This window comes from Sus scrofa, chromosome 18 (assembly GCF_054392235.1).
Source record: "Sus scrofa isolate SSC_HxYL_T2T_F1_AM1 chromosome 18, Sscrofa_HxYL_maternal_Yorkshire_Landrace_v2.0, whole genome shotgun sequence".
Classification (NCBI taxonomy): Eukaryota; Metazoa; Chordata; class Mammalia; order Artiodactyla; family Suidae; genus Sus; species Sus scrofa.
This window is the reverse complement of record NC_139400.1, coordinates 10225336-10249669: the sequence shown is the minus strand read 5'-3', so window position 1 is coordinate 10249669 and position 24334 is coordinate 10225336. Positions and strand designations below refer to the sequence as shown.

General features: G+C 59.7%; 1 protein-coding gene across 6 annotated transcripts in view; it reads right to left on the bottom strand.

The window, feature by feature from the left end:
- Positions 1-24334, bottom strand: part of PTPRN2 (protein tyrosine phosphatase receptor type N2) — a 669120-nt gene that overhangs the window by 79315 nt on the left and 565471 nt on the right. For all 6 annotated transcript variants that reach the window (XR_014833401.1, XR_014833402.1, XM_021079161.2 and 3 more), the window contains one exon: positions 9578-9772. Coding sequence is in view for 4 of the 6 variants with exons in the window: in XM_021079161.2 (XP_020934820.2) it covers positions 9578-9772 (195 nt within the window). In the remaining 2 variants the exon portion in view is untranslated. The remainder of the gene's footprint in view (positions 1-9577; positions 9773-24334) is intronic.

Sequence of the window (24334 nt, the reverse complement as noted above, 5' to 3'; positions counted from 1 at the left end):
TTAGAAAGTATGCCGACCCACGAAGGAAGAGCCCCTGGACCAGCAACAAACGGCCTTTCCCACAGCAGTGAAGGTAAGAAAATGGTGTTTCTAAAGAAAGGAGATGGAGTTCCCGTCATGGTTCCATGAGGTTGCGGGTTTGATCCCTGGTCTCACTCCGTGGGTTAAGGATCCGGCATTGCCGTGAGCTGTGGTGTAGGTCGCAGACGCGGCTTGGATCCCATGTTGCGGTGGCTCTGGCGTAGGCTGGCAGCTACAGCTCCGATGAGACCCCTAGCCTGGGCACCTCCATATGCCATGGGAGAGGCCCTAGAAAAGGCAAAAGACAAAAATAAAAATAAATAAATAAATAAAGTGAGGAGAGAAAATCAACTAGAATTGGATCCTTGTCTAATCTATCAGGCAAGGGTGAGGATTAATTAATCAAAAATGGAGGGGGGGTTTCTCACTAAAAGAGTGAGAGAGGGATATTTTATCCCAAAACAAGGAACCCAGAAACAAGGAGCGAGGGTGATGAAAAAAAATCTGGTAGGTAAGCGTCCACCTGACCTGGCACTATGAAAATTAGTAATAATTAAGGGCACAAAACAAGGTAAAACTAAAATCCTGGGCAAGTGTGTATCAGGGGAGATGCGGGTTCAGAGTCAGAGCTTCTGAGTTTCCTTGGGGAGAGCAGGGATAGGCTTGTCAGAGGCATCAGAACAATCACTGCTGAACCAGAAGAGAGATGGCGGGAATAGGCAGACCCAGCTGTCCCAGCAGAAGTTAGGGGGTGATGCCACCCCAGACGGTGATGCAGGGCACAAGAGCTGAACCTGCAGAGGCCGGGAGATCAGCACCTCATACCCCGACTTCCACACACGGTCCGTCTTTCACCTTCCCAGCCCCTCTTGTGACACCGAGGAGGTCTGGGCCACAGGGAGAGGCTCTCCCGCCAAGGGCCACCTTCCGAGCGCCTGCACTATTACCCGGCCTCGTAAGCTGTCCTGGTTTATGGGTGGGGAGACCCAAGCTGACAGTCTGGGGCTGCCCCAGGCATTACCCTGGGGACCAGCTTTCGTCAGAGCCCAGACCCCCTGAGCATCTCCAGGTCCCCTCCACTGACTCAGAAGAGAAAGCGGTGGTGACCTGCCAGTTCCTGCTTGTCTGTCGCAAAGACCCTCACCTGGCAGACCAATAGCTAGATGTCACATTTTCTGTTCATGGAACCGCACACAGACAGAGCACAGCCCCTAATGCTGCAGCTCAGGCCACCCAACATCTGGCCCAGGGTCCCTGCCACTTGAGGCTGCGTGGACACCCCGTTTCCCCATAGACGCATCCTGTGTGTGGAATTGGGGCTCCCTGAGGAGCGATGACCTTTCCTGCCCCGTGTCCTGCCCACCCCAGGCCAGCTGCTCCTCCGTGGCCAGGACCCCACACCTGACCCCAGGTCCTTCGGCCACCCAGCCCTCATGGAGGACAGACAGGGTTGTGTGCTCGTGGTCCGAGCCGTGCATGCCTTTCCACTCAGATAGGTTGTCAGTTTGTGAGGGCAAGACCTTGGCATTCAGGAAGCCATGGACCACCTACCACAGCCAGGAGCTGCGCAGAGGTCAAGGGTAAGCTGTTCATTTAGCAACGATGGGTGGAACCGGTGGTTCTAGCACCATTCTAGCCCTTCAAACAATAAATGCGATTTTTTTTTTTTTGTATCTTCTAGGGTCACACCCATGGCACATGGAGGTTCCCAGGCTAGCTTGAATCGGAGCTGCAGCCACCAGCCTACACCACAGACACAGTAACATGGGATCCGAGCCGCATCCGCGATCTACACCACAGCTCTCGGCAACACCGGATCCTTAACCCACTGAGTGAGGCCAGGGATCGAACCTGCAACCTCATGGTTCCTAGTCAGATTCATTAACCACTGAGCCACGATGTAAACACTGATCAATCAGATTTTTAAAAATAACAAGGCAAGTGACATCCCCTCCCCCAAATATAATAATTAGTTCTGCGCCCCCCCAATAAAGACTGGGGTGGAAAACACACCCCTTGCCTTAAATCAACACTAAACCATCAACCATACAACTACAAATGTAATAAAATTCATTTAAAAGCCCCACCAAACCATCACGGATCATGGACATCACAGGCCTGGAGGAGCCTGGGGGCCGAGGGCATGAGGGGGGCCGAGGGCATGAGGGGGGCAGGCACCATCACAGCCCCTCAACACGGGCTGCACCCCCGGCCAGGGCCCCACGGAGAGGCTGCAGCGTGCCTCTGCAGGGAAGTACCCCGTGTCTGAGACTCTCCGCCAACCTCCCTGCCACTTTCCACCTGAGAAGCGCCCCCAGAGCGCCCTCCCGGACCCCACTCCTGCGTGAGGCTGCAGGTGGGAGGCTGTACCTGCCTCGTGCTATTTCGCGGGCTCACACCTTCCCGCGATGCACCTTCTCAGGACGCGGTGCTCTTAGGTGGAGTCGGGCCCCGGGGGATGCGTGACTGCGCCAGGAAGAGGAGGAGACGTGGACAGTTCCCCGGCTTCCCCATCTCCGCTCGGGACGCAGAGCAGATGCTTCCGAGCCTGTCTGTCTGGGGAGGTGGTGGCCTCTGGGCAGTGCGACCCCAGGCTGGGCCACCACATGCAGGGGCGGGGGGGAGGGTGGGGTGGCAGCGGGAGGAAGCCGGAGCTCTCGCTGGCCGCAAGCTACCAGAAAACACGCGTGGTTCAGGCCTCCATCCTGGTCGTGGACCAACAGTGTCCCCCACAGTCACACGTGGCCTCCTGACCCCAGGGTCTCAGGAGGTGACCATATCTGGACGTGGAGCCTTTAAAGAGGTGACAGAGGTCAAATGAGGTCCCAGAGGCCCTGATCCAACGTGACTGGGGTCCTTGTAAGAAGAGGTGATCAGGACACAGCCACGCAGAGGGATGGCTGGGGGGGGGACACAGGCAGAAGCGGGGTCCGCACGTCGAGGAGAGGGGCCTCAGAGAAGTGACACCTGCCACGCCCTGCCCCCCGCTTCCAGCCCCCAGGACCCGAGACGATTGAACTGAGCCACCTGAGTGGACCAACACCCCAGAGACAACAGCCGGGCACTCAGGCTTCCAGGAGCCGCTTTTCTATTCTTTTTGCTTTTTAGAGCCACACTTGTGGCATGTGGAGGCTCCCAGGCTAGGGGTCCAATTGGAGCTGTAGCCGCCGGCCTACACCACAGCCACAGCAACGCAGGATCCAAGCCGTGTCTGGGACCTACACCACAGCTCACGGCGACACCGGATCCTTAACCCACGGAGCGAGGCCAGGGACCGAACCCGCACCCTCATGGTTCCTAGTCGGTTTCCGCTGCGCCACGATGGGACCTCCAGGGGCCGCTTTTCTTACTGCTGGCCCGCGGAGAGTTATTTCTGGACACAGAAACAACGCCCCTCACAGTCAGAACAGACGACTCTCACACTCAGGAAACGCAAGCACCCGCCCGCCTGCGGCTGGGTGACCCTCATTGTTCTCCCAGATGGACCTTCCGGAAGGTTCCTGCCTTGCCCCCGATGACCGCAGCGGATCCTCGCGTGGGGACTAAGGGTCGGGCCCACAGGAGGCAGACAGCAGCGAGCCGGTTTCACCAAGGCAGCCAGGTCAGTACCTCGTGTCGGCACCTGTGCTGGTGCCTGCGACACACACAGCCTCTGCCCCGGGGTGGGCACCCCAGAGAAACTTCTGAAACGATTCCTGGAAGGCACCAGGACGGCCCCCAAATTATGAAAGGTCCAGCACGGCAAGAGAAATGAGACTCACACCACTTGGAAACAGCATTTCCACGCAGCAGTAGATTCCAACTTGGCCAATCCCCAAGGCTGGGAGGGTCTGGGTACCCGGGCACCACTTTCTGCCTCGTTGGCAGATGGTCAATCAGTCAAGTGGTGTGGCCAGAGACTTGGCAAAACCTCTCAAGACAGACAAAAAGCACGCGCGCGATGACCTAGGGTCTTACTTCCAGAAATCTGACTCCTCGTTACGTTCGCATGTGCCACGATGTTGCTGTGGCAAAGCCTGAGAATTGCCAAGAGCACTCGCCGTAAGTCTACACTAGATAAACTATTGCGCCTTGAATAATAGGATCGCGCAGACTGCTAAGAAGCTGAGCAGAGTCGTTAACACATGGAACCACCTAGACACGCGGGCAGGACAGCGGGTGGCCCTGGGCAGCTTCTGCTAACAAACAAACCACAAGGAAACCGTAATCGAATGCCAGCCGTGCGGTGGGGCTGGGCTCCCAGCCGTCCCAACCCCCCGTTCCCCCCACTGCTCACCTGGCTGCCAGGTGTGCAAGTGGTTATTCGAATGTTTTCATGAACGCAGACACCAAACCCAACCTGGACCCGGGTGGTTGGGACTCAAACAGGGAAATACTAAGAAAACCATGAATTTAGGTCGCTGAAAACTTGCTTTTAAGAAAACGCAGGATTTAGACTGGACGTTCCTCTTACTTTGGCGACTTTTGGAGACGTACCTCCCTGTCCTGTGAAGACGGAGATGGAGGGGCCACCCACAAACTTGGAGGAGGCAGACAAGGGTTCTGATCACCAACGAAACACCTCCTGTGTGCCAGACACACACTGGGCACCACACACACACACACACACACACACACACACACACACACACACACGCAGTCTTGTCCGAGTAGCTGGGTCCTCCTGGAATCCAGCAGGGCACCAGCAGTTGGCAGCAGGTCCCAAATGATTCTTGTCCCCGAGCTCCCTCAATGGCAGGTATTTCTAGGTCACAGAGATGGTACCCCGGTGAGAAACCCTGCAGACCCAGGAGGCTCTAGAAAAGCCGCCAGGCCACTCAGTCATTGGGACTCCAGGCTGGGGCCAGTCCAAGGTCAGAGGGATTCTACGGAATTGGCCTCCGATATCAGGGCAGCGCGGCCCTTTAACGGGGTCCCACATTCAGCAGCAGCTCGGGGCCACCCCCTGCATGTCCGTCGCCTGGTGCCCCATCTTCCTGCTCTGGTGCCTCCGGCAGGCAGCCCAGGACCTCTGCCCAGACATGCGGGGTGTGGCCGGTGCCTCCCCAAGTCCTCCCCGCAATGCGGGAACGGCGGGGCCAAGGGTGCTGCGGGGCAGGGCACCTCCTTGCCGGCACTTGAGCCGTTTCGCTTCCGGGAAGCCCCTGTCTCAGCAGCTCCTCACAGCAGCTCGCACCTCCAAGGAGGAACCACGGCCTCAGACCTGCGTGTCCTGCTGAGGCTCAGCTGGGCGTGAAGCCCTGGCCACCCCCATGCCTGCGAGGGGCACTCGGTTGGTGGAGGCCTGGTCCAGGGTGTCAACTTCTCAGCATCCCAGCCACCTCCACCCACAGGAGAGCGGCCAGCGGAGCCGGGATGCATGTTCTGGTCACAGAGGAAGGGCCAGGGAGCGCGGGGATCCTGGGTGCCCCCCTTTCAGAAAGGCAGGTGCTGGATTTAAAGCCAAGGAGACTGGGCTGGGCCCCCGACAGGCCCTGTGATGGGGTGGGGGGCGCGGCTTCCTGGTCAAGAATTAACTCACAGGACCCAGGAGCATCAAAGTACGAGCCAGGGCGCTTGGTGGGAGGTAAAATGACCCAGGCAGGGGTCACTCAGTGCAAAGGGGGAGCAATAAAAGCCCCTTGAGGTTCTGGGCGCACAGGGGGCATGTGTTGTGGGGGGCGAGTCCCCCGGGCGGGGCTGTGAGGTCCGGGATGGGCCAGCGGTGCCGGTGCCCAGGCTGTGCCCACGGTGGACACAGCATGTTCCACCCCCGCAGGGCCCTGGAGGCTGTCGGTCGCCAGCACCCCCGCAATCCCTCTCCTCCTCCGTGACCACGGGGGGCTCTGGTTGCTTTCCACAACCTTGTAGCAACCCCTTTACAAGGATGTACTCTTGGTTTTACTGTCTTCATCTGCGAAATGGGCCACAACAGTCCCGTCTCATCATTTCTTAGGACAGCGCTGGCACATACGGGCTCAGGGACGCTCTCTCCTGCGGTGCCGTGTTTTCCAAGAATAAAAGGGATGCAAAGAGCCCATGCACGCCCTCACCTTCCATGTGGACGGGGACACGGGCCTTCCGTCCACACAGACCCATGCCCTGCGCTGCTTCTGTTTCCAGCGCCCAGCGGCGAGCTCCCGAGGGACCAGGACCGTGGGGCGTCACACGCTCTCGACCTGGTCCACACAGCCGCCCTGCTGATGTGTCAGCCTCCGAAAACAAACGTGATGTAGAAACGGGTCTTTGTGAAAGAGAAACTGAAAGGTAACTCTGCCCTCAGAAGGATGCGACCGCAGCTGGCAAAGAAGCAGTCCCACCACAGGCTTAAAACACAGCGATGCTGATGACACCAAGTCCCCCAAAGGCGGCCACCTGTCTCCAGGGCGCTGCTCTGAGCCTGATGAGCCCCGGGCACGTTGCCTTGGAAACGTTTCTTCAGAAAGCAGCGGTTTCCTGCTGAGGGCTTCCACTCCCGCCTCCCGCCGCTGCTGCTCCTCCTGCAGATGTCCTGGGGCCGCCTCCGTGGTGCACCCGAGGGGCCCGGCCCGGAAAGCTCGGGGAGCCTGCCGGGCCCAGCCTCACCCGCCGCGCTCATGCTCAGCGTGGCCTCGGGTTGCCGAGGGGGGGCCACAGTCCCGGCCTTCGGGGACCCCCTTCCCGGGCCTGTGAATCCCCGCCCCCCAAAGCACCCTCGCAAGTGCCTGGGGCTGCTGGTCTCCAGGGCACGCGACGTTTTCCCTGTAGAGAAGGCCCTTTTTCCCCCTTCGTTGCATCAAAGGAAAATTGGTTCCTTTTTTTTTGCCGTGATCCTTTCCAGCTTAATCCTTACAATGGGAGGTTTTGCTCGCTGTCTCATTTCCCCTTGGAGCGACCTTGCAGCAGGCCCTACAACGGAGCCCGTTTTGCGGATGATGAGCAAACGGAGGGAAAGGATGTGTCCAGGGATGCGGGGCCAGGAAACAGCTGGGCTTCTGTCTGCCCCAGGCTGACGGGTGCTGTCAGCTTCATCTCTTGGCCCCCGGGCGGCTCTGAGGCTGCGCCAGTTTCCGCAGGAAGATGTGGCTCCTGGGAGGCCCCCCCGCCCCGCCACAGGTCCACTGGGGAGCTGCCCTCCTCGGTTCCCCCAGTGGCCACTCTCATGGTCCCTGAGCCCTCGGTGCTTCTGGGCCTCGGTCAACACGACCTCCCTTGGCCCACTTCTCTGGTCTGTCCACCTGCTTGGGTCCCTTAACCAGCGGTAATCAAGTCCCTTCCTGCAGAAAAGCTATGCTCGGCCTCTTCCCGCACGACACCCGCCCGGATCAAACGGGTCCCTATCGGTCATGCCATCATCTGCACGGGTGGCCCGAGATCTCCTGGTGGCCTTGCTGGGCTCCTGCCTTCTTGCGGGGACAGGGCGAATTCTGCTCGTCCCTACAATTCTGTGCCTCGGCTCCGAGTCTGAAGTCACCACAGGTGAACAGGGACACGCTGCGTGGACAGAGGGACTGGGACGGGGAGGAGGGTGCTTGGCCCCTAGGGGTCTGTGAGCAGCACCCCCGACGGCCGAGGGACAGGGCAGTGATTGGCTTTTTGGCTTCCCACGTGGCCCCATTCCTTCAAAGGCGCTTCCATTCGCCAGCAAAGCGAACCTTCCAGTGTGCGCTCTGGTGACCAGCAAGCCTGCTGGCTAACCTGGCCAAGGCCCTTGCCACCTGTGAGGCTCCTCCTGCCACCTGTGTCCACACGCATGCAGCTCTGCTGTTGATTCGATGGTGTCTTTATGTTGAAATGTCACGTCCGTGTGATGCTCCCGTGAGCAGGTGAACCTCAGGAGCAGCTGGTCCCTGGGATCTGCCTGGACCTCACACGGCCTCCTCACAGTCTCTGAACCCGCAGCCTGCAGTTCGGGAAGCTGGCCTTGTTGGCCGCCCAAAGAGCACGGAGCGTGTCCTCCCCGAGGGTCAGGTGACGGGTCACGGCAGACGGGGCTGCTGGTAGCCCCAGTGAGGCCCAAGGTCAGGGTTCCCACGTGGTCCTGGGGTCCTGGCATGCAGTTCAATGCAGGCTGTGCCAACAGGGAGCCAGCTGGCCACTCGCCAGTAGCAAGAGAGCCTGGTCCCGTGAATGGGACTCTGGCTTCATCTGAGGTGTCCCACGGCCTCTCCTGTGAGAATGGGCTTCAGCCTTAGAGCCTGAAGGATGAGCCATTTCACCTTCTGGGGGTGAGAAGGGGGAAAAGGCCACACAGGGCTCCCCTGTGCCCAGGGCTGAGCAACCCCATCTGTGAGCAGGTCAAAGGGCAGAGACTGGGCCTGGAGGGGCTGGCAGATGCTCAGGCCACCGCCCAGTGCAGGTTCGCGAGGCTGCATCTGCCGTTGGCCTCTCCTGCCCCCACTGTGTCCTGGCAGTTGGGAAGGGTATCCGCTGACCCCGATTCAAAGGGGGCGTCAGCTAATGAAAGACCCCGAGTCCAGGGCACAGCCACCATGTGTGGTCTCTGGGTTGGTCAGCTGTAGACGTGGGTTTGGAATCGCTGGTCTGAGCCCTGTGGGGGCGCCGCAGTGGACACGTGTGATCTGACCCCGTGCCCCCTCAGGGATGGGACGAATGGGGGGTGTCGGCTGAGCCTCGCTGGTGGCAGAACAGAGCTTCTTGACTTGCCCTTTGCTCATCCTGTTACCCCTGAGGCTGCTGCTTTATCCACCAGCTTCCCCACTGTCTGGTCCAAACCTGCTCGGCCCCTGCGCTTCCAGGCCACGTCCAGGTGTCCCCAGCCTCCATCCCCAGCCTCCGCCCCGAGGCTTCTTCGCGGTTTGCTGGCTGCTGTGGGATGAGATCCCCGCGATCTTGCGTGGAGTCCTAACCCCCAAGGGGAGTGTCAGGAAGGGGGGGCCTTTGGGGTTACAAGGTCACGAGGTTGAGCCCCCACGCTGGCATCGGTGCCGAGAGGAGACCCCCGTGGAGCTCCCCGGCCCCCTCCCCAGGGGAGGACGCCAGAAGCTGCTGTGTGTGAACCAGACCCAAGTCTGCCTTCATCACAGCCTCCAGACTGTGAGAATTAGCACCCAGTCTGCGGTGGGTGTTACAACAGCAGGAGGAATGGAGGGACCAGGACGCTGGCCTAATCCCACAGTCTGTGTCATCACTACGTAAGGAGGAAAGTTCCCGTAAGACGTGAACGCTTTAGCACAACAGAAACCACCTGCAGGACCCCGCCCCCCTGCGCCGCCCCCCCCACCGCCCACAACCGTGGGTCCTGGCAAATTCACTGTTCAGTGGGACCCGCCCCTGCTCTCGGGAGCCTGGCTGCTCCTGCGGCGAGAGGAGACCCCCGTGGAGTTCCCCGGCCCCCTCCCCAGTCAAGGCTGGAGACAGTGTATCCGCGCGCATCCCCGCAGGTGGGGGCCGAGCATCCTGAGCACAGTGGGGGTGCCCTGAGGCCGTTCTCGGGGCTCCCTCGGGGCGGCGTCGGGCCCCCGCTCCTGCCGCCTCCGGCTGCACACTGGGGAGCCACCCCGCAAGCCCCTCCCTGCAGCTCCCACGCCCGCAGAGGCCCCTGCCCCATCCCTGGCACGGAGGCCGCCGGCCTTACCAGGACCATGTGGCCCGTGGAGATATCCATGTTGGGTTGCACGGGCTCCTCCGACCACGACGAGGTGCTGCTCCGCGCGGAGGGGCTGGGCATCGGCCCGTCGCTGAGCTGGGACGACACGCTGTTGATGCGGGATCCGTGCGGGGCCTCCGGGCGCTCGGATGTGCGCACGGCCATGCGCTGCCGGCACAGCTCCTGCAGGACAGAGGGCGCGAGTCAGAGGCTGTGGGACCCGGCCGCACTGCCTCACCTGCATCCCCGAGAGCCCCCGGGGCGGGCGGGATTCACCTGGGGCCACGCACATATAGGTGCACACACAGACCCGTAGACACACACAGACACACGCAGACACACAAATACACACAGACACACAGATACACACAGACACGTAAATAAACATAGACGCACAGATATGCACACACAGACATACAGAGACAGGTGTGCAGGCACACACACACAGATGCATAGATACACAGAGACACACAGGCAGACACATAGATACACACAGATACATGCAGGCACACAGATACACACACTGATACTCACAGACACAAATGCACACAGACAGACACCCAGTTTCAGAGAAGGGGCTGATGGTAGGGCTCTGGCCGCTGGACCCTTAGGACAGAGCGCCGTGGGACAAGCTCAGGCACCTACCCTCCTCTTCAGAATGGGGGCTGGGCAGAGGGCGGCTGGCACTGTGTACTGATGTGCAGATGCTGGCACCACGGCCCGAGCGTTCAGGGAAAACCCTCTCCTTGAATCTCTGTGTCCCGCAAACGACACCCAAACCAGCAAAGCCCACGTAGGAAGGAATCAAGAGGCGTGGACGAGAGGGGACGTGCGGGGCCGATGGGGTGCTGCTCCACGGGCGAACCCCAGGGACAGAGCTCTGGGTCTGAAGGATAAGCGGGACCCCTGGGGGAAGCTCCGTGGTCACCCCAGCATCTCAGACTGCCCTGCACAGGGTGGGTGACCAGGATGCCCCAGAGGCCTGGCCGTGCCCCCCATCTCTGAGCCACCAAGTGCCTCTGGGGGGGGGTGGAATTTGACGACTTCCAGCCCCAGGCTCAGCGAACCAGAAATGTCACGCTCCCCTGAGTCATCAAATACAACAATGAAGGAAAAGTTTACAGACCTGTGGGGAGGGGGCCTGCGCTGGAGTGCTGGGGGTCCCTCGGGCCCTCCCTGCTCCCCGGGGCCATCAAGGAGGCTGCGCCCACCTGCCCGAGCGGCCCAGGCAGGGCCGCGGCCACGGGCTTCACCTACCCCCTAGCCTCTCACCCAGCACTGCACTTGTTCCTGGGGGGCTCTGCCCCCGTCCCCAGGTCAGAGGATGGCTGGGTGCTTCCATTAGGACCAGGGTGGGTGGGGGACGCAGAAGGAGCAAATAGAGCCAAAAGGGCCACGGGAGGGTGTGGGGGGGGTTCCCTGCGCGGGCCCCCCCCCACCCCCCGCATCCAGGGCTCAGAGTCACACGTGGTCCTAAGAAAGGACTTGTTTGAAAATCCACCACGTTTTCTCACCCTTAAAAACAAAAGAAACCCACACAGGACGGGTGACCACTGTGATGCGGCAGATACCCAGGGGCCAGGCACGCCTCACTGCCCACGCACGCACGCACGCACGCGGCCGTGACCACAGTCTGGGGAGAGCACACGTGTTTCTGCAGCAAGTTCTACGGTGTCACGGCCCAGGACAGGTTCCCGAGGGTGGGCTCTTCTGGGGGTGGCTGGACGGGTTTGAGATTTACTCCCTGAGAAGTAAAACTCAAGGCCGCCTGGTGTCTGCCTGAGAAAGTGCCCGGCATGGATAGTGACCCCCGAGCCTGGATCCCCCATCCTCGATCCGGGGAGAGTGGACGGTCCTGGGCGGGGCCCTCGGTCGATCAGACTCTCTGGGTGAATCTGGGCGAGTCATAGAGGTCCCCAGCCTGCGTGTTGTCACTCAGAACTGAAGGAAACTATGGGTCACGTGGGGAAGGTGCCCGCTGCAAAGTCCTCACGGTCTGTCGGTGCGGAGGTGGGGGGACAGGTGCAGCAGAGGTGAAAACGGTCCCGCAAACCAGAAAGACCCTGCAGCCGGGAGAGACTTGTGAGGGGGCAGGAGCCTGCAGACCAGAGCTCGTCACCCAGAGGGACCGGGTGCACCCAGAGCCTCCCGGAAGGCGACACGGGCGTCTGGCGCAGGCCAGCTTTCTTCCTGGGGCTCCTGAGCACGGTTCTCCTTGAGAGTCTATTTTTTTTTTTTTTTTGTCTTTTTGCCTTTTCTAGGGCTGCTCCAATGGCATATGGAGGTTCCCAGGCTAGGGGTCCAATGGGAGCTGTAGCCGCCAGCCTACGCCAGAGCCACAGCAACGTGGGATCCAAGCCACATCTGCAACCTACACCACAGCTCACAGCAATGCCGGATCCTTAACCCACTGAGCAAGGCCAGGGATCGAACCTGCAACCTCATGGTTCCTAGTCGGATGCGTTAATCACTGTGCCACGACGGGGACTCCGAGTCTATTTTTTTTAAAAAGCTGCAGTGAAGACCCAAGAAAAAGGCATCCCCCACCCCCATCACTCAAGAGCAGCCACTTCTCCACCCCAGAGCCTTGACTGGGGGGTGGTAGCCCCAGGGTGGGCCGGCTCCTACCCTGCATAGGGGGAGGTTCCCAGGCTGCAGAGGTCGCCTGCCTGTGGGGACCCCACGGCAGTCAGGCCTCTTCCCCTGTGAGCGTCCACCTGCAGATCACGGGCTGACCGCAGGCCAGTTTCTCGGCAGTAAATGATGAGGCCGAGGGCTGTCTGAGAGGCAGGGTTCTGAAGCCCGTGAGGAGACGGGAGGGTCTGTGCGCCTCCACAAAACTGCCCTGAGCCACCCGGCCGGGTGACGCTGGCTGCCTGGGAGGTCTGTCCTAGAACCCAGGACCAGAGGCACCAGCTCCTCCAGAGGGGCTGTGAGGAGCACATTACCTGCACGGGGATTCTGCCTTGGCTTCTGGAAGCTCCCCCATGCTCTCGCATCCACTCACATCCTGGGGTTGGGATGCCTAATTCTGAGTCCTGGCTGTGTGACCTTGGGCAAACCACCTAACCTCTCTGTGCCTTGGTCGCCTCATCTGAAACAGCAATACTGGCAGCAGCCTCGCATCTCTCCAGAAGCCTGAATAAGGGACATGAACGGAGGGCGCCTTTGTCACTGGGCCCGGCACACGGGTGACTATCACTAACTTAGTTGGCATTGGGCGGTCTGCACAACCACGGGGCCAACAGCGCACAGTGGCAGGGTGCCTGGGCAAATATGACCAGGGGCCCCGACTCGCCGGTGCTCACGGGCTGCCCAGAGCTGCCTAGAAGCAGCTGGGAGGTGTGGGGACGGGAGCCCTGGTGAGTGTGGCAGGGACCTGGCGGACCTGCAGGCTGGGTGCAGTGAGGACAGAGGCCACGGGGCCCACAGGGTGTGAAGGACTTCCTGGGGGTGGGGGCTGCAGGTCACAAGGATTGTCCCGTGTGCCCCGGTGGTGGTTCCGTATCTTCACACTGACGCCTCCACTAGTGCGCTGGGGATCCTGGAAGCAGCGTGTGGCTTCCCGTGCAGCCGGAGTCCCTCCTGTACTGATGGGCTCTCCGTGTTCACCCATGGACAGCATCTCTGCGAGCTGGCAGCGGAGGATGGCCGAGCCTTCCCGGGGTCCCTCGACCTGCAGCCCAGCCACCCACAGGGGCCTATCAGCCGCACTCTGTGAGGCTGGGTCTGTGTTCACCCTGGGGGAAGGGGCTGTTTCCTTCCAGCTCCTCCCGGGACCTCAGGCAGGTCACCCACCTTCACCTTCTCCTGCCTCGTCTTCCTGACCTCAGACCCAGGTGTGACCAGCGTCTGGCCCGCATTATAAGCATCACACAGGCAGAGCCTGTGGCGCTGGGGTGGTGGCAACACTGCCAGGGGCTTGGGAGGGCTGCGGACGTGAGGCGGCCAGCCCCGTCTCTGCAGCCGCCCTTGAGCGCAGCACAAGAAGGCCGGATTTATGTGCCTGTGACAAAAACAGGGATCACTCAAAAGTGGTTTAGTCGGATGAACGTGTCCCCCAGAAGGGGACCCCCGGCTCCTGCTGCTGAGGAAGGGGCTGGACACCCATCTCTTCGGACCACTTGTCCTCCTTCGTACCAGGCTGAGTCCCTCCGCGTCGCTGTGGCTGCCGCCTGGACCCCAAGCCCTGAGTTCCCACACCTGGACCCCGCATCTCCCTGCTGCCGTGTCACCTCGCGGCACAGGCACAGGCTCTCCAGATGTCCTGGAGAGGCAGGCAGGACGCACGGGGAGCAGAAACCTCTGGGGACCGACAGACGGCCCTCCTGCCTAGTGAATTAGTTCTTTAGGTTGATTATGGCTTGGAAGGTAGTAATACACAGTCTCTGCACTATTATTTTACAAGGAAAATTTCTAAAGGAAAACAAAGTCCTTTTGGAACAGGGAAAAAAGCGTAGAAGGCTGCCCGACGTAGCAACCGTGCAGCCAGGGGCCTGGCTGGTCGCTCCGAAACTCCCGAAGCAGATGGTCTCGTGGGAACACGTTGGTCGGTGTCCTGCGCATTTGAGCCTCTCGGCAGGGCCATCGCCGGGCTCATCAGCAAAGCTCTGCCGCGCGTCTCTGGCCCCAACGAAGCTGTCACCTTGTGCAGCCTCGTTCTGTTCAAAAGTTCTCATCTCTACCTAAAAAGGCAACCGCAGGCCACAGGGCGACGGCGAGGTGGGGTCCCACAGACCCCAGGCAGGGACCGAACACGTGGGCTGCGCTGGAACATCCGTTTTCAGTGGAATCTGAAGTCTACAACATCTGCTCAGGCCAAAGCGCTTCCCCGCGTTTACGGCCCTGCCTTTATCACCAGTGAGGGCCAGGTGGGAAGGACGGATGCTCGTGTCATCAGGGGACAAGCTGCCATCACCCAGATGAGCCTTCTGGGAGGGACGTGCTATTATGTGATGCAAAGCACCGCGCTGGGATCCCGGACGGAGGCTATTTTAGTTGAACAAAAGTCAGTGACGACGCTAAACAAGCCACAAGCTCTGAGATGAACCTGGAGATAAGCCCACGGAAGTTTTGAACTTTTCCTACCTGATAACCCTGGCAGGGAGCAGAAAGGGTAGAGTCCACACCTGGAGCGCCAACCCCCGGGCTTAGGTCACGGAAACACCCACAGGGAAACCGCAGGACGCACAGCCCAAGGGGCTTACGAAGTGCAAACTCACAGTCACACGTCCGCTCAACAGTACCACGCGGCGCCTCCCGGTGCGGCTGGGGCCACGTCCACAGGAGGTCCTGGCCAACAGCCTCACTTGCCTGGACACGGAGGTCCAGCCCCTTCCAGCCAGGTCAGTATAACGATCTTGAAGATGCTCAAGACCCAGGCTACCTCCCCTTTAATTAAAAGATGACCGTGCTTGGAGTTCCCGTCGTGGCGCAGTGGTTCACGAATCCGATGAGGAACCATGAGGTTGTGGGTTCGGTCCCTGCCCTTGCTCAGTGGGTTGACGATCCGGCGTTGCCGTGAGCTGTGGTGTAGGTTGCAGACGCGGCTTGGATCCCACGTTGCTGTGGCTCTGGCGTAGGCTGGTGGCTACGGCTCCGATGAGACCCCTAGCCTGGGAATCTCCATACGCCGCGGAAGTGGCCCAAGAAATGGCAAAAAGACAAAAAAAAAAAAAAAAAAAAAAGATGACCATGCTTATGATTTCGGACAGCAGACTTTAATAAAAATGAGCCTGTGCCTTTAACTCAACGGCTTTGAGCTGATAAAGACAATTGGGACCGTGGTGGAGGGATGCACATGCCTCGACCACCAAGAGGCGATGAATTACGCAGGGAGAAGATGGACGGGCAGCTCCGACCAGATGCGTCTTCTGGTCACAGTCCCACGTGTGGGGTCAACGGCCACCACGGGCTCCCTCCGCCTGGCTCTTAGCTTGGGCGCCCTGTCACCGCTGCAGACCCCTGGGCATTGCGCCCAAGAGCCGGCCTCCCTCTGAGCCGTGCCCTCGCAGTCGTGAGGGGCGCCCACTGCGGCTGTGAGCAGTGCCTACTCTTCAGCAGGAAAGAAAATCCAGCGTGTGTGTGAATTAAGAGAAAGCTGTCTTCTCACAGCAAAAGGGGAGGTCACTTCCTTGGGGGCCGTGTGGCTTCTGTTTCCAGCACATCTGTCTATGCAGGGGGCCTACTCCCTCTGGAGGGAGCCTGGTCCCTCTGGAGGGGACCCCTTACTCTGGAGGAGACCTGGTCACTCTGGGGGGACCGGGTCACCCTGGAAGGTCCCCCGGCTCAGCGCCTGGACTCTCCCGGGGGTGCAGAGAACACTGCAGATCACTGCAAGCTCCCGACTCGCCACGGATCGGGGAGCCCCGCCACGCCGCCCGCAGGGAAGGTGCCTTGCCTTGGCGCGTGGGAAGCGGGCATTCGAGGTCACCACTGTGGTGGGAAAACAGCCCAGGGAGAAAACGGAATCTGCCAGAGGCAGAAGATGCAGCCCAGGACAGATCCAGGCCCAGGCTTGGCAGACGAGGTCAAGGCAAGACCTCTGGCCCAGATCGCCCAGGTCTGAATCCCAGCTCGGCCACTTAGGACCCAGTGGCGTGACCCTGGACAAACTGCCAGAGTCCCTGTGTCTGTTTCACAGCCGGCAGCGTGGGGACGACGGCAGAGCAGCTGCCTGCGTGGACGTGTAAAGCGGATGACAGCACTGGGCGTGAAGCCAGCCGCACGCCGTGCACGCCCCCCACCCCCACCCCCCGCTGGCTGCAGGCTCCCCATGGAGCATTCTCTCAGACGGCGCAGAGAAGGGGTTCGGGACCCGGGTCAGGCCCTGCTCCCTGACACTGGAACCCAAAGGCCCAGACCCACCCTGGCCGGCCCCCTGCTGAGCGAGGGTGCCAAGGGCTGTGGGGACCTGTGTGCCACCCAAGCACTGTCTTTAGCAAGAAGGGTCTCTCGGGTCCCTTTCTGGAAGTTTCTAAAGAGAAGAGAGCAGCATTTTCATAGTCCCCCCAAATGGAGACACTCAAATCACAAAATAGTCAAACCCACGAAGCCTGGCAAATACACAAACAGTCCCTGCTTGTCAAGAAAGGGGTGATGAGAGCACAAGCTCTCCACCCAGAAAAAGCACCACGGGGGCTGCCTGTCACACATCCAGAGTCGACGGCTGGCGCCGTGCGCCAGCCCTGTGCCAGCCACCCCGGCCCTATGGCCACCCAGCCTGGCGCTGCCCCTGACTGGGGGCAGGTCTGCAGAGCAGGGTCAGCGCAAGATTCGCTGAAGCCTGAGAGCTTCCCACTTTGAGAGGGAGCCCCTGGGGTGCCAGCCCGCAGGCTGGGCAAACAGGGCCACAGAATACGCTCTGATGCACAACCGTTGTTTCCTGTAAACGGAGCCCAGGCCCTGGGGTGTGTCTGCAGAGTCGCCAAGGGTTTCTTACTTCTTTGCAGCACAATTTGCAAAGGAAGCTGAGCAGGCTTCTGGGGGTTAGAGACCCATCCGCACACATAATGTGCAAACGGCTCATCTCTCGAATCTCCACCGGATGGGGAAGCTGCGGCGTGGGGCTCCCTGAGAGGAAAGACCTGCCAGCCCGGATCCCGCCCAAGGAAAGACAAGACGCCAAAGGCTGCAGAGACGGTCTTTGTACCTTCCCAGGAACAACGGGGACAAAGCAGCGGCCGGCCCGAGTGTGCACACAAAGGCGGCCAGGCTTTCAGGGTTATTTGCGGAGCGTAATTAGTGGTAACAGCGCAAAACTGAGCATGATGCATAAAGCCGGGGAGAGAGAAATGGGTTCATTAGGGTGTGTGGGGGCGGGAGGGGGGGGCGGCAATTACTCCGCAGATGGAATTAAACACTGAACACTGGCTGAAAAGGAGCGGTGCCCCTGGGAGGGGCCGGAGCCCAGCTCAGAGGGCACTGCAGACCCCACACCACCATGAAAATGGGGCGCAGAGGCCCCTACGGCTTCAGCGTGACGGATAGAGGGGAAGGCCTGCCTCGGTCATGAGCACGGTGGCCACGGAGCCCTTGGGGACAGGGAGCGTTCCATGAGGAAGCTGGGATGTGACAGGAACACAAGCGCTGCAGCAGACACCCCAAAGAAGACGGGGTGTGGGAGACCGGTGATTTTTAGTTGCTCACTTGCATTTTCTTCTTTTTTTTTTTTTTTGTCTTTTGTCTTTTGAGCACCTGGAGGTTCCCAGGCTAGGGGTCGAATCGGAGCTGTAGCTGCTGGCCTGCACCACAGCCACGGCAACCCCAGATCCAAGCCACGTCTGTGACCTACACCACAGCTCACAGCAAGGCTGGATCCTTTACCCACTGAGCGAGGCCAGGGATCGAACCCACAACCTCATGGTTCTTAGTCGGATTCGTTTCTGCTGCGCCATGACGGGAACTCCGCTCCCTTGCATTTTCTAAATTGAGCAGGTGTTACTTTTGTAATAAAAAAAAACAGTACAGGATGTGTTTAAAATATGCAAATTTCTACACTCAATACGATTAAACCTGTGTGAAATGTCCGGGGTTGGGGGGGTGCGGAAACAGGGGACGAAGCGTCCTGGTCACTCAGGGTCCAGCGACTTCTCATCGGAAAAGCAGGTGAGGAAATGCGAAGCTGGTCTAAGGAGCTGGGTCCTTCCCCTGCAGCTGCCTGAGCTGGAAGGACCTGCCCGGCCCCGGGTCGGCGGGGCCGCCAAACACACAGAACCCGTGACTCACGGTGTTATTTCTGGGAGCTGCTTACACACACGTTCTCACCACAGAGATCCTGCGCGATCAGCCCTGCATGGGGAAAGTCCTGGGGTCCCCAAGCCGCCTCACAAGGGACTGGGGGCCATGGCCATGTCTGGGAAAGAAGCTGAGTAGTAGCAGCCCTGCCCCGGGTCAGAACCACAGCAGATGTTCTGGCTGGCGTGTCCCTCCCTCACCCAGGGCCTGGGCTCCTGCTCCCTGGGTGGGATGCTCGGTCCTTGGCCACCTCACTGTCACGGACTTGGGTCCTGAGGTCCCTACCATGCGTCCTGGAACACTCCCCCCACCCCAGGCTATTTGGTCTACATTTCCACAAGCTGCACACGCACACACGTGTGCACACACATGCACACGCACACAGTGCACACAGCACGTACACACACAGCACACGCACATGTACAAAGTGCACACACAGCAATGCACATGCGTGCACACACAGCACAGCATGCATGTGCACACACACGTGTACACATGTGCATACGCAGGGGAGTGGTGCTTCCCCAGCAGGGTTCCTAAGCCAGGTTCCAGAGCTTCGGAAGTGGGTGCTTATTCTGACCTTCAACGAGGGACACGCTGCCCCCCGCACCCCAACACCCTACTAACGGCTGAGCTGCAAACCGCCGCTGCGCTGCGTGCAGTGAGGTGCCACGGCCACGCTCAGATACGTTTACCGAGCAAGAGAGCAATGGTTCCCGTTCTGCAAATGTTTCCTCAACATACAAGTTAAGGATACAGACACCTTTCGACTAACAGAAGTGAAAATAACACTCAACACCTCTCAATCTGGAACAGTCCACAGTCAGAAAGAAAGGAACGCCGCCCTCCTCCCCAACCCTGCCCAGGCCTGTGACCCCGGAGCCCCTCTAGCGCCCACCCCAGCCCGTACTGGGCCACCCTCTGCCTCCCGAACTTGAGGACAGCACTTTCCTGCTCTGTCTCCCTCGGCGTCTGCAACAGATCAGCTGAGAGGTCAGCAGATGCCCTCTGAGTGGGCCCCACTGGCAGCTCTGGGGGCCTGCGTGCCCTCCCCTCCCCTGCTCTGGGCAGGGGCTGAGATGCTGCAGGAGGCTCTGCCTGGGAGCTGGAATCGGGTCCTGCTGCCAGAAGCTTTGGCTTCCTGCTCAGACCAGCAGGGCTGGGTCGTCATCTGCCAGCCCCCATTGAGAGCTGGACAGTATTACTCTCCATGGTTTTAAACCCAGGAGAGAGTTCCCGTCATGGCGCAGCAGAAATGAAGCCGACTAGGAACCAGGAGGACGCGGGTTTGATCCCTGGCCTCACTCAGTGGGTTAAGGATCTGGTGTTACCATGAGCTGTGGTGTAAGGGCACAGATGCAGCTCGGATCTGGCATGGCAGTGGCTGTGGCGTAGGCTGGCAGCTGTAGCTCCGATTTGACCCCTAGCCTGGGAACTTCCATACGCTGCAGGTGTGGCCCTAAAAAGCAACCAATAAAATAAAATAAAAACCCAAAATAAATAAAAACTAAAGTCCAGGAGATGCCCCCGGGCACCAAATCTGCAGCTTGTGCCTAAGAGGGCTTGACTTCCTCCAGAACATACCTGACGCCCCTAAAATGGATCGGGAGCACCCCCTCTACCTAAAGGCCATCTGTCCTTTGAAATCAGAGCCTCATGCATCTTCCTTGTCTGCTGGGGGCGGGGGGGGGGAGTTGGACAGAGTGGTGACAATGACAACACAGGAGGATGCTCCTGACTCCCCTCCCCCTACGGCAGGGTTTCTGTGACCTTTGATGCCGCCACTGAGGCTGGAATCCGAGACGTGGCGCGAGCGTGCCTGACCACGGCCCCGGCAAGACTCCAGCTCTCACGGGTGGGCTTGGTCCTGCTCCAAGCCTGGTTCTGAACTCTGCTCTGTCTCAGCCCTCTCTCCCCCACCCCCGGGTGTGGAGGGTAACTCTGGGGTAATAGGACAGCTGGCGGGAGGGCCCGGCCTGGGCGCTGGCTGGCGGGCAGGTGCTTCCGAGGACCAGGCAGGGAGGGGGGCTTTTTGCGCGAGGCCCCCAGTCTGCACAAAGGTTCAGAGGCAGAAATGCACGAGGGAGGGTCCCCAGCTGAGGAGCCAGCCAGGAGCACAAAAGGTGTTTGCACGTCCCACTCTGGGCCGCCACCTAATTAAGGCCAAAGGCAGAGGCCTGAGGGGCAGGAGAGCGGGAGGCACATCTGCCTGGGACCCAATGATTCCATCGAAGCCACTGTGGACAGCGGGCTGGCTGCACGGCGTATGGACCACTGGCAGGCTGGGTGACCATGGGCGAGTCCCTTTACCTGTCCTTCAGCTTTCTCAGCTGCGACAAGAGGGCTCTGACCTCGGAGGCCTGCAGCAGTTTCTCAGTCTGTCGCCCACCACCAAGAGGGGACAGGTGCCCAACTGCCGCAGGAAGCTGGTGTTCCCAGTGGCCCCGAGTCAAACCAGGATGCTGCTGGCCAGGGGATAAGAGCCACTTGTCGAAGGTGGGGCACCGGCTCCGCTGCCTCCCTTGGAGGCGACTGGAAATCTAAAGACCCAGGACGTGCCCAGGGAGCCACCTCCAGAAGCCAGGGCTCCTGGGCAGAACAAAACACGCCTGTTCACGGCCATCATCCTGGAAACACAGGGTCCAAGGTCAGAGAAGCAGCCGACAAAGGAGCTGGGAGTGCGTTCCAGGTTCCCCCTCACGTTTCACTTTCAAATTCTGCGGTCCCTTTCCCAGGACTGTTCTTGAATGTGGCAGAAAAAAAGAAATGCGTCCACTGGCAGCGCCTCCCTTCCAGCGGATTCCGGTTTTCCAAACAAACCAGCACCTGACTTCCTCCCACTCAAGAACACCTTGGGTTCCAGGTAAAGTGTATGTTGTGTGGGTTCTGAAAGGCGTAATTTTATTTATTTATTTATTTATTTAGGTCCTTTTGCCTTTTCTTGAGCTGCTCCTGCAGCATATGGAGGTTCCCAGGCTAGGGGTCTCGTTGGAGCTGTAGCGGCCGGCCTACGCCAGAGCCACAGCAACGCAGGATCCGAGCCGCGTCTGCGACCTACACCACAGCTCACGGCCATGCCAGATCCTTAACCCACTGAGCAAGGCCAGGGATCGAACCCGCAACCTCATGGTTCCTAGTCGGATTCGGTAACCACTGCATGAAAGGCGTAATTTTAAGAATATTCTTTTATTGTGTATGCCTCTGCTTCACTGTCTTTATAAAAAATGAACACGATGAGATGTTTGCCCATAGCATAAACCCCAAAATTTAAACTTTAATTAGGGGATTTACATCTCGTTACACACTGACACCAATGCCCTGTGCGTGTGGCTAATCCCAGCATCTATCGCACAGCCTCTTCTAATTGAGTCGCGATTAAGCATCGCAAAGTCAATCCACGTTGAAATCTGCTTTGTGTCCACACCCTTCACACCCCACACAGAACTGTGCAGCGTAAGCCATCTAGTCTTACTTGCTAATTTCATCATCGGTTATTCTGCCCAATCTCCCAAGAATCCTCAGCACAGACACACACAAACACAACACAGACACCTAATTTTGCTGGCTGCCTTATTTTCTCACTCAAAAATCTCTTTGTGTTGTTGTTGTTGTCTTTTTGCCATTTCTTGGGCCGCTCTCGTGGCATATGGAGGTTCCCAGGCTAGGGGTCGAATCGGAGCTATAGCCGCCGGCCTATACCAGAGCCGCAGCAACGCGGGATTCGAGCCGTGTCTGCCACCTACACCATAGCTCACGGCAACGCCGGATCCTCAACCCACTGAGCAAGGCCAGGGATCGAACCCACAACCTCATGGTTCCTAGTCGGATTCGTGAACCACTGCGCCACGACGGGAACTCCTTTTTTTTTTTTTTTTTTCCACTCAAAAACCTTAAGAGAGGGCTTTTTCACAAGTGTTACCTTCCCAGCCAGAAATCAGCCATAAGAATACCTTACCCTTGCTAAGAGAGAAATAACCTACTAATATGCTGTTTTTAACTGTTGGCAGTGCCCCCAAAGCAGAAAACCCCAACGGAACATGAAAAGTCTGGGTGACAAAGTTTAAGGACAACCATTAGCTGGCGAGGAGAGGTGCCCTTACTCAAAGGTACAGAGAACACCCTGGCTGGGATGTCCCTGGCCAGGTGGCCGACGCTCACAGACCCACGTCCGCACAGACAGGCCCCGCCTCGCCCTCAAGTTCTCTGCATCCAAGATGCTCTCGGACCTGGGCTCCACCTTCCCCAAACGCATCTCCTGCCTCAACGGAAGCCCCAAGAAGACGTGTCTGTCCTTTGCCCAGACTTCTGGCTCCATCTGCTCCATCCACTCCCGGGCACCCCGCCTCCATTTCTCTCCCTCTGAGCCCCCTTGCTCATCGCTGCCACTGGGAAGCCTTCCCTGCCCGCCGCAGGCTCCCTGTGGACCACACAGAACTGCTCGATTCAAGCACCTGCTAATGCCAGTGTGAACCCCTCCACCCTATAAACTCCAGCCAGAAAGAAAGCTCTCTTCCGTCCCTTCCTAGGAAATGTGACTCTCATTGCAGGAGATAAGCTTTCCAGAAGAGTTTTCAGTTCAGCCCCGAGCCCGCCTGCCCGAAGCTCTCCCAGGCGCTCACTGCGTGGGGTGACCCATGTGCCAACATGGATGCAGACAGGATGCAGGGTCCAGGGACCGCCCTCCCCCTGCCATGGGCCTGGGCCCTCGGGCAGGGCAGCTGCCAACTCTGAACCAAAGGAACCCCAGGCCTGGAGAAAGTGATGTTGCCGTCCAGCCTGTCCCAGCAGGAGAGGTGGCTGGTCAGCAGGACCAGCCTGCTCCTGGGGCTCCTGCTGGGGCAAGACTTGTCCCCACATCCTCACGTCCTCCTCTGCCATGTGGGCGCCGCAGGCACCTGCCCACATCTCCCGGGCTGGGCCGTGCGTGTTCTCTCCAAAGCTTCCTGTCCTCCCCGTGCGCCTCTGACCGTCCCCACCACTGCACCCCTGCGGCCACCTTCTGAGACTGCGTGTCTCCTTCGAGGCGGGGATGCGGCGTCATGTTAAGAGCTGGGCTTGGCCACTCCTGACCGGCTCATGGTTTCATGGCAGATAATGCTGCTCATCGCAGGGATGCCCTCTGGATGGTGCCCATCACTGAGTCCAACAAGCCTCCCGCCGCGGGTACCAGGCAGGTGTGCGGCTTCTGCTCGCGGCCACCGGCCCCAAGCTGTCCCCTGGGGCCCCGCGTGCAGAGACCTGACTCTGGCTGAAGAGGCCCCCATGGGGACTCCAGACAAGAGGCCCCCTCTCCCAGAGGATGCAGGGCGGGGGGAAGGGGGGGGCTGCATGGGGAACCATCTCTCCACCTGCGATGCCAGTGTCGGATCACTGGCCTTGGAGGAGTCCTTCCCCAGCTCTGACCATTTTGGTCTAAATCCCTGATTAATCCACTCTTCACACTCCCTGTACCGCCTTCTCCTCCCCAGGCCACCGCAGCCCTTCCGAGGACCCATTGCAACACCAGGTAACCTGGCCGCACCCAGGCTCTGCCCTCCTGCTCGAACTGCCAGCGGAGCCCCTGGGGGGTGGGGCCTGGGGTCCTGACTGAGGGTGGCCTGGACCCACCCCTGCGCCAAGTCTGCCCTCCCCCAGAGGGTGACCCGATGGGAGGTGAAGGCGAGGAGCTGAGTCATCGTGATAAACCTACCCTGGGGACCGGAGCCGGGCAGCTCCGGTGGAGCCCAGGCAGCAGACACCTCTAGTCCCCGGGTCCCCATAGAAGCCCCTTCATGGGACTTGGAGCTGAGGCACACTGACACCTCTGCAACCTTCCCGAGCTCAGCAGCCAGGGAAGGGCTCTTTCCTCCCAGCTCATGGGGGCAGGGACAGGGTGGCGCTCAGCCCAAGCTCCCGCTGGTGTCACAGGGCGGGAAGCACCCTGGGGCCCCCATGAGTTGGACGTTGGGAGAGAAAGACATTTTAAAAATGAAAATTGTAGCAAAAGGAGAAGGGACAAAGACCGCGTGG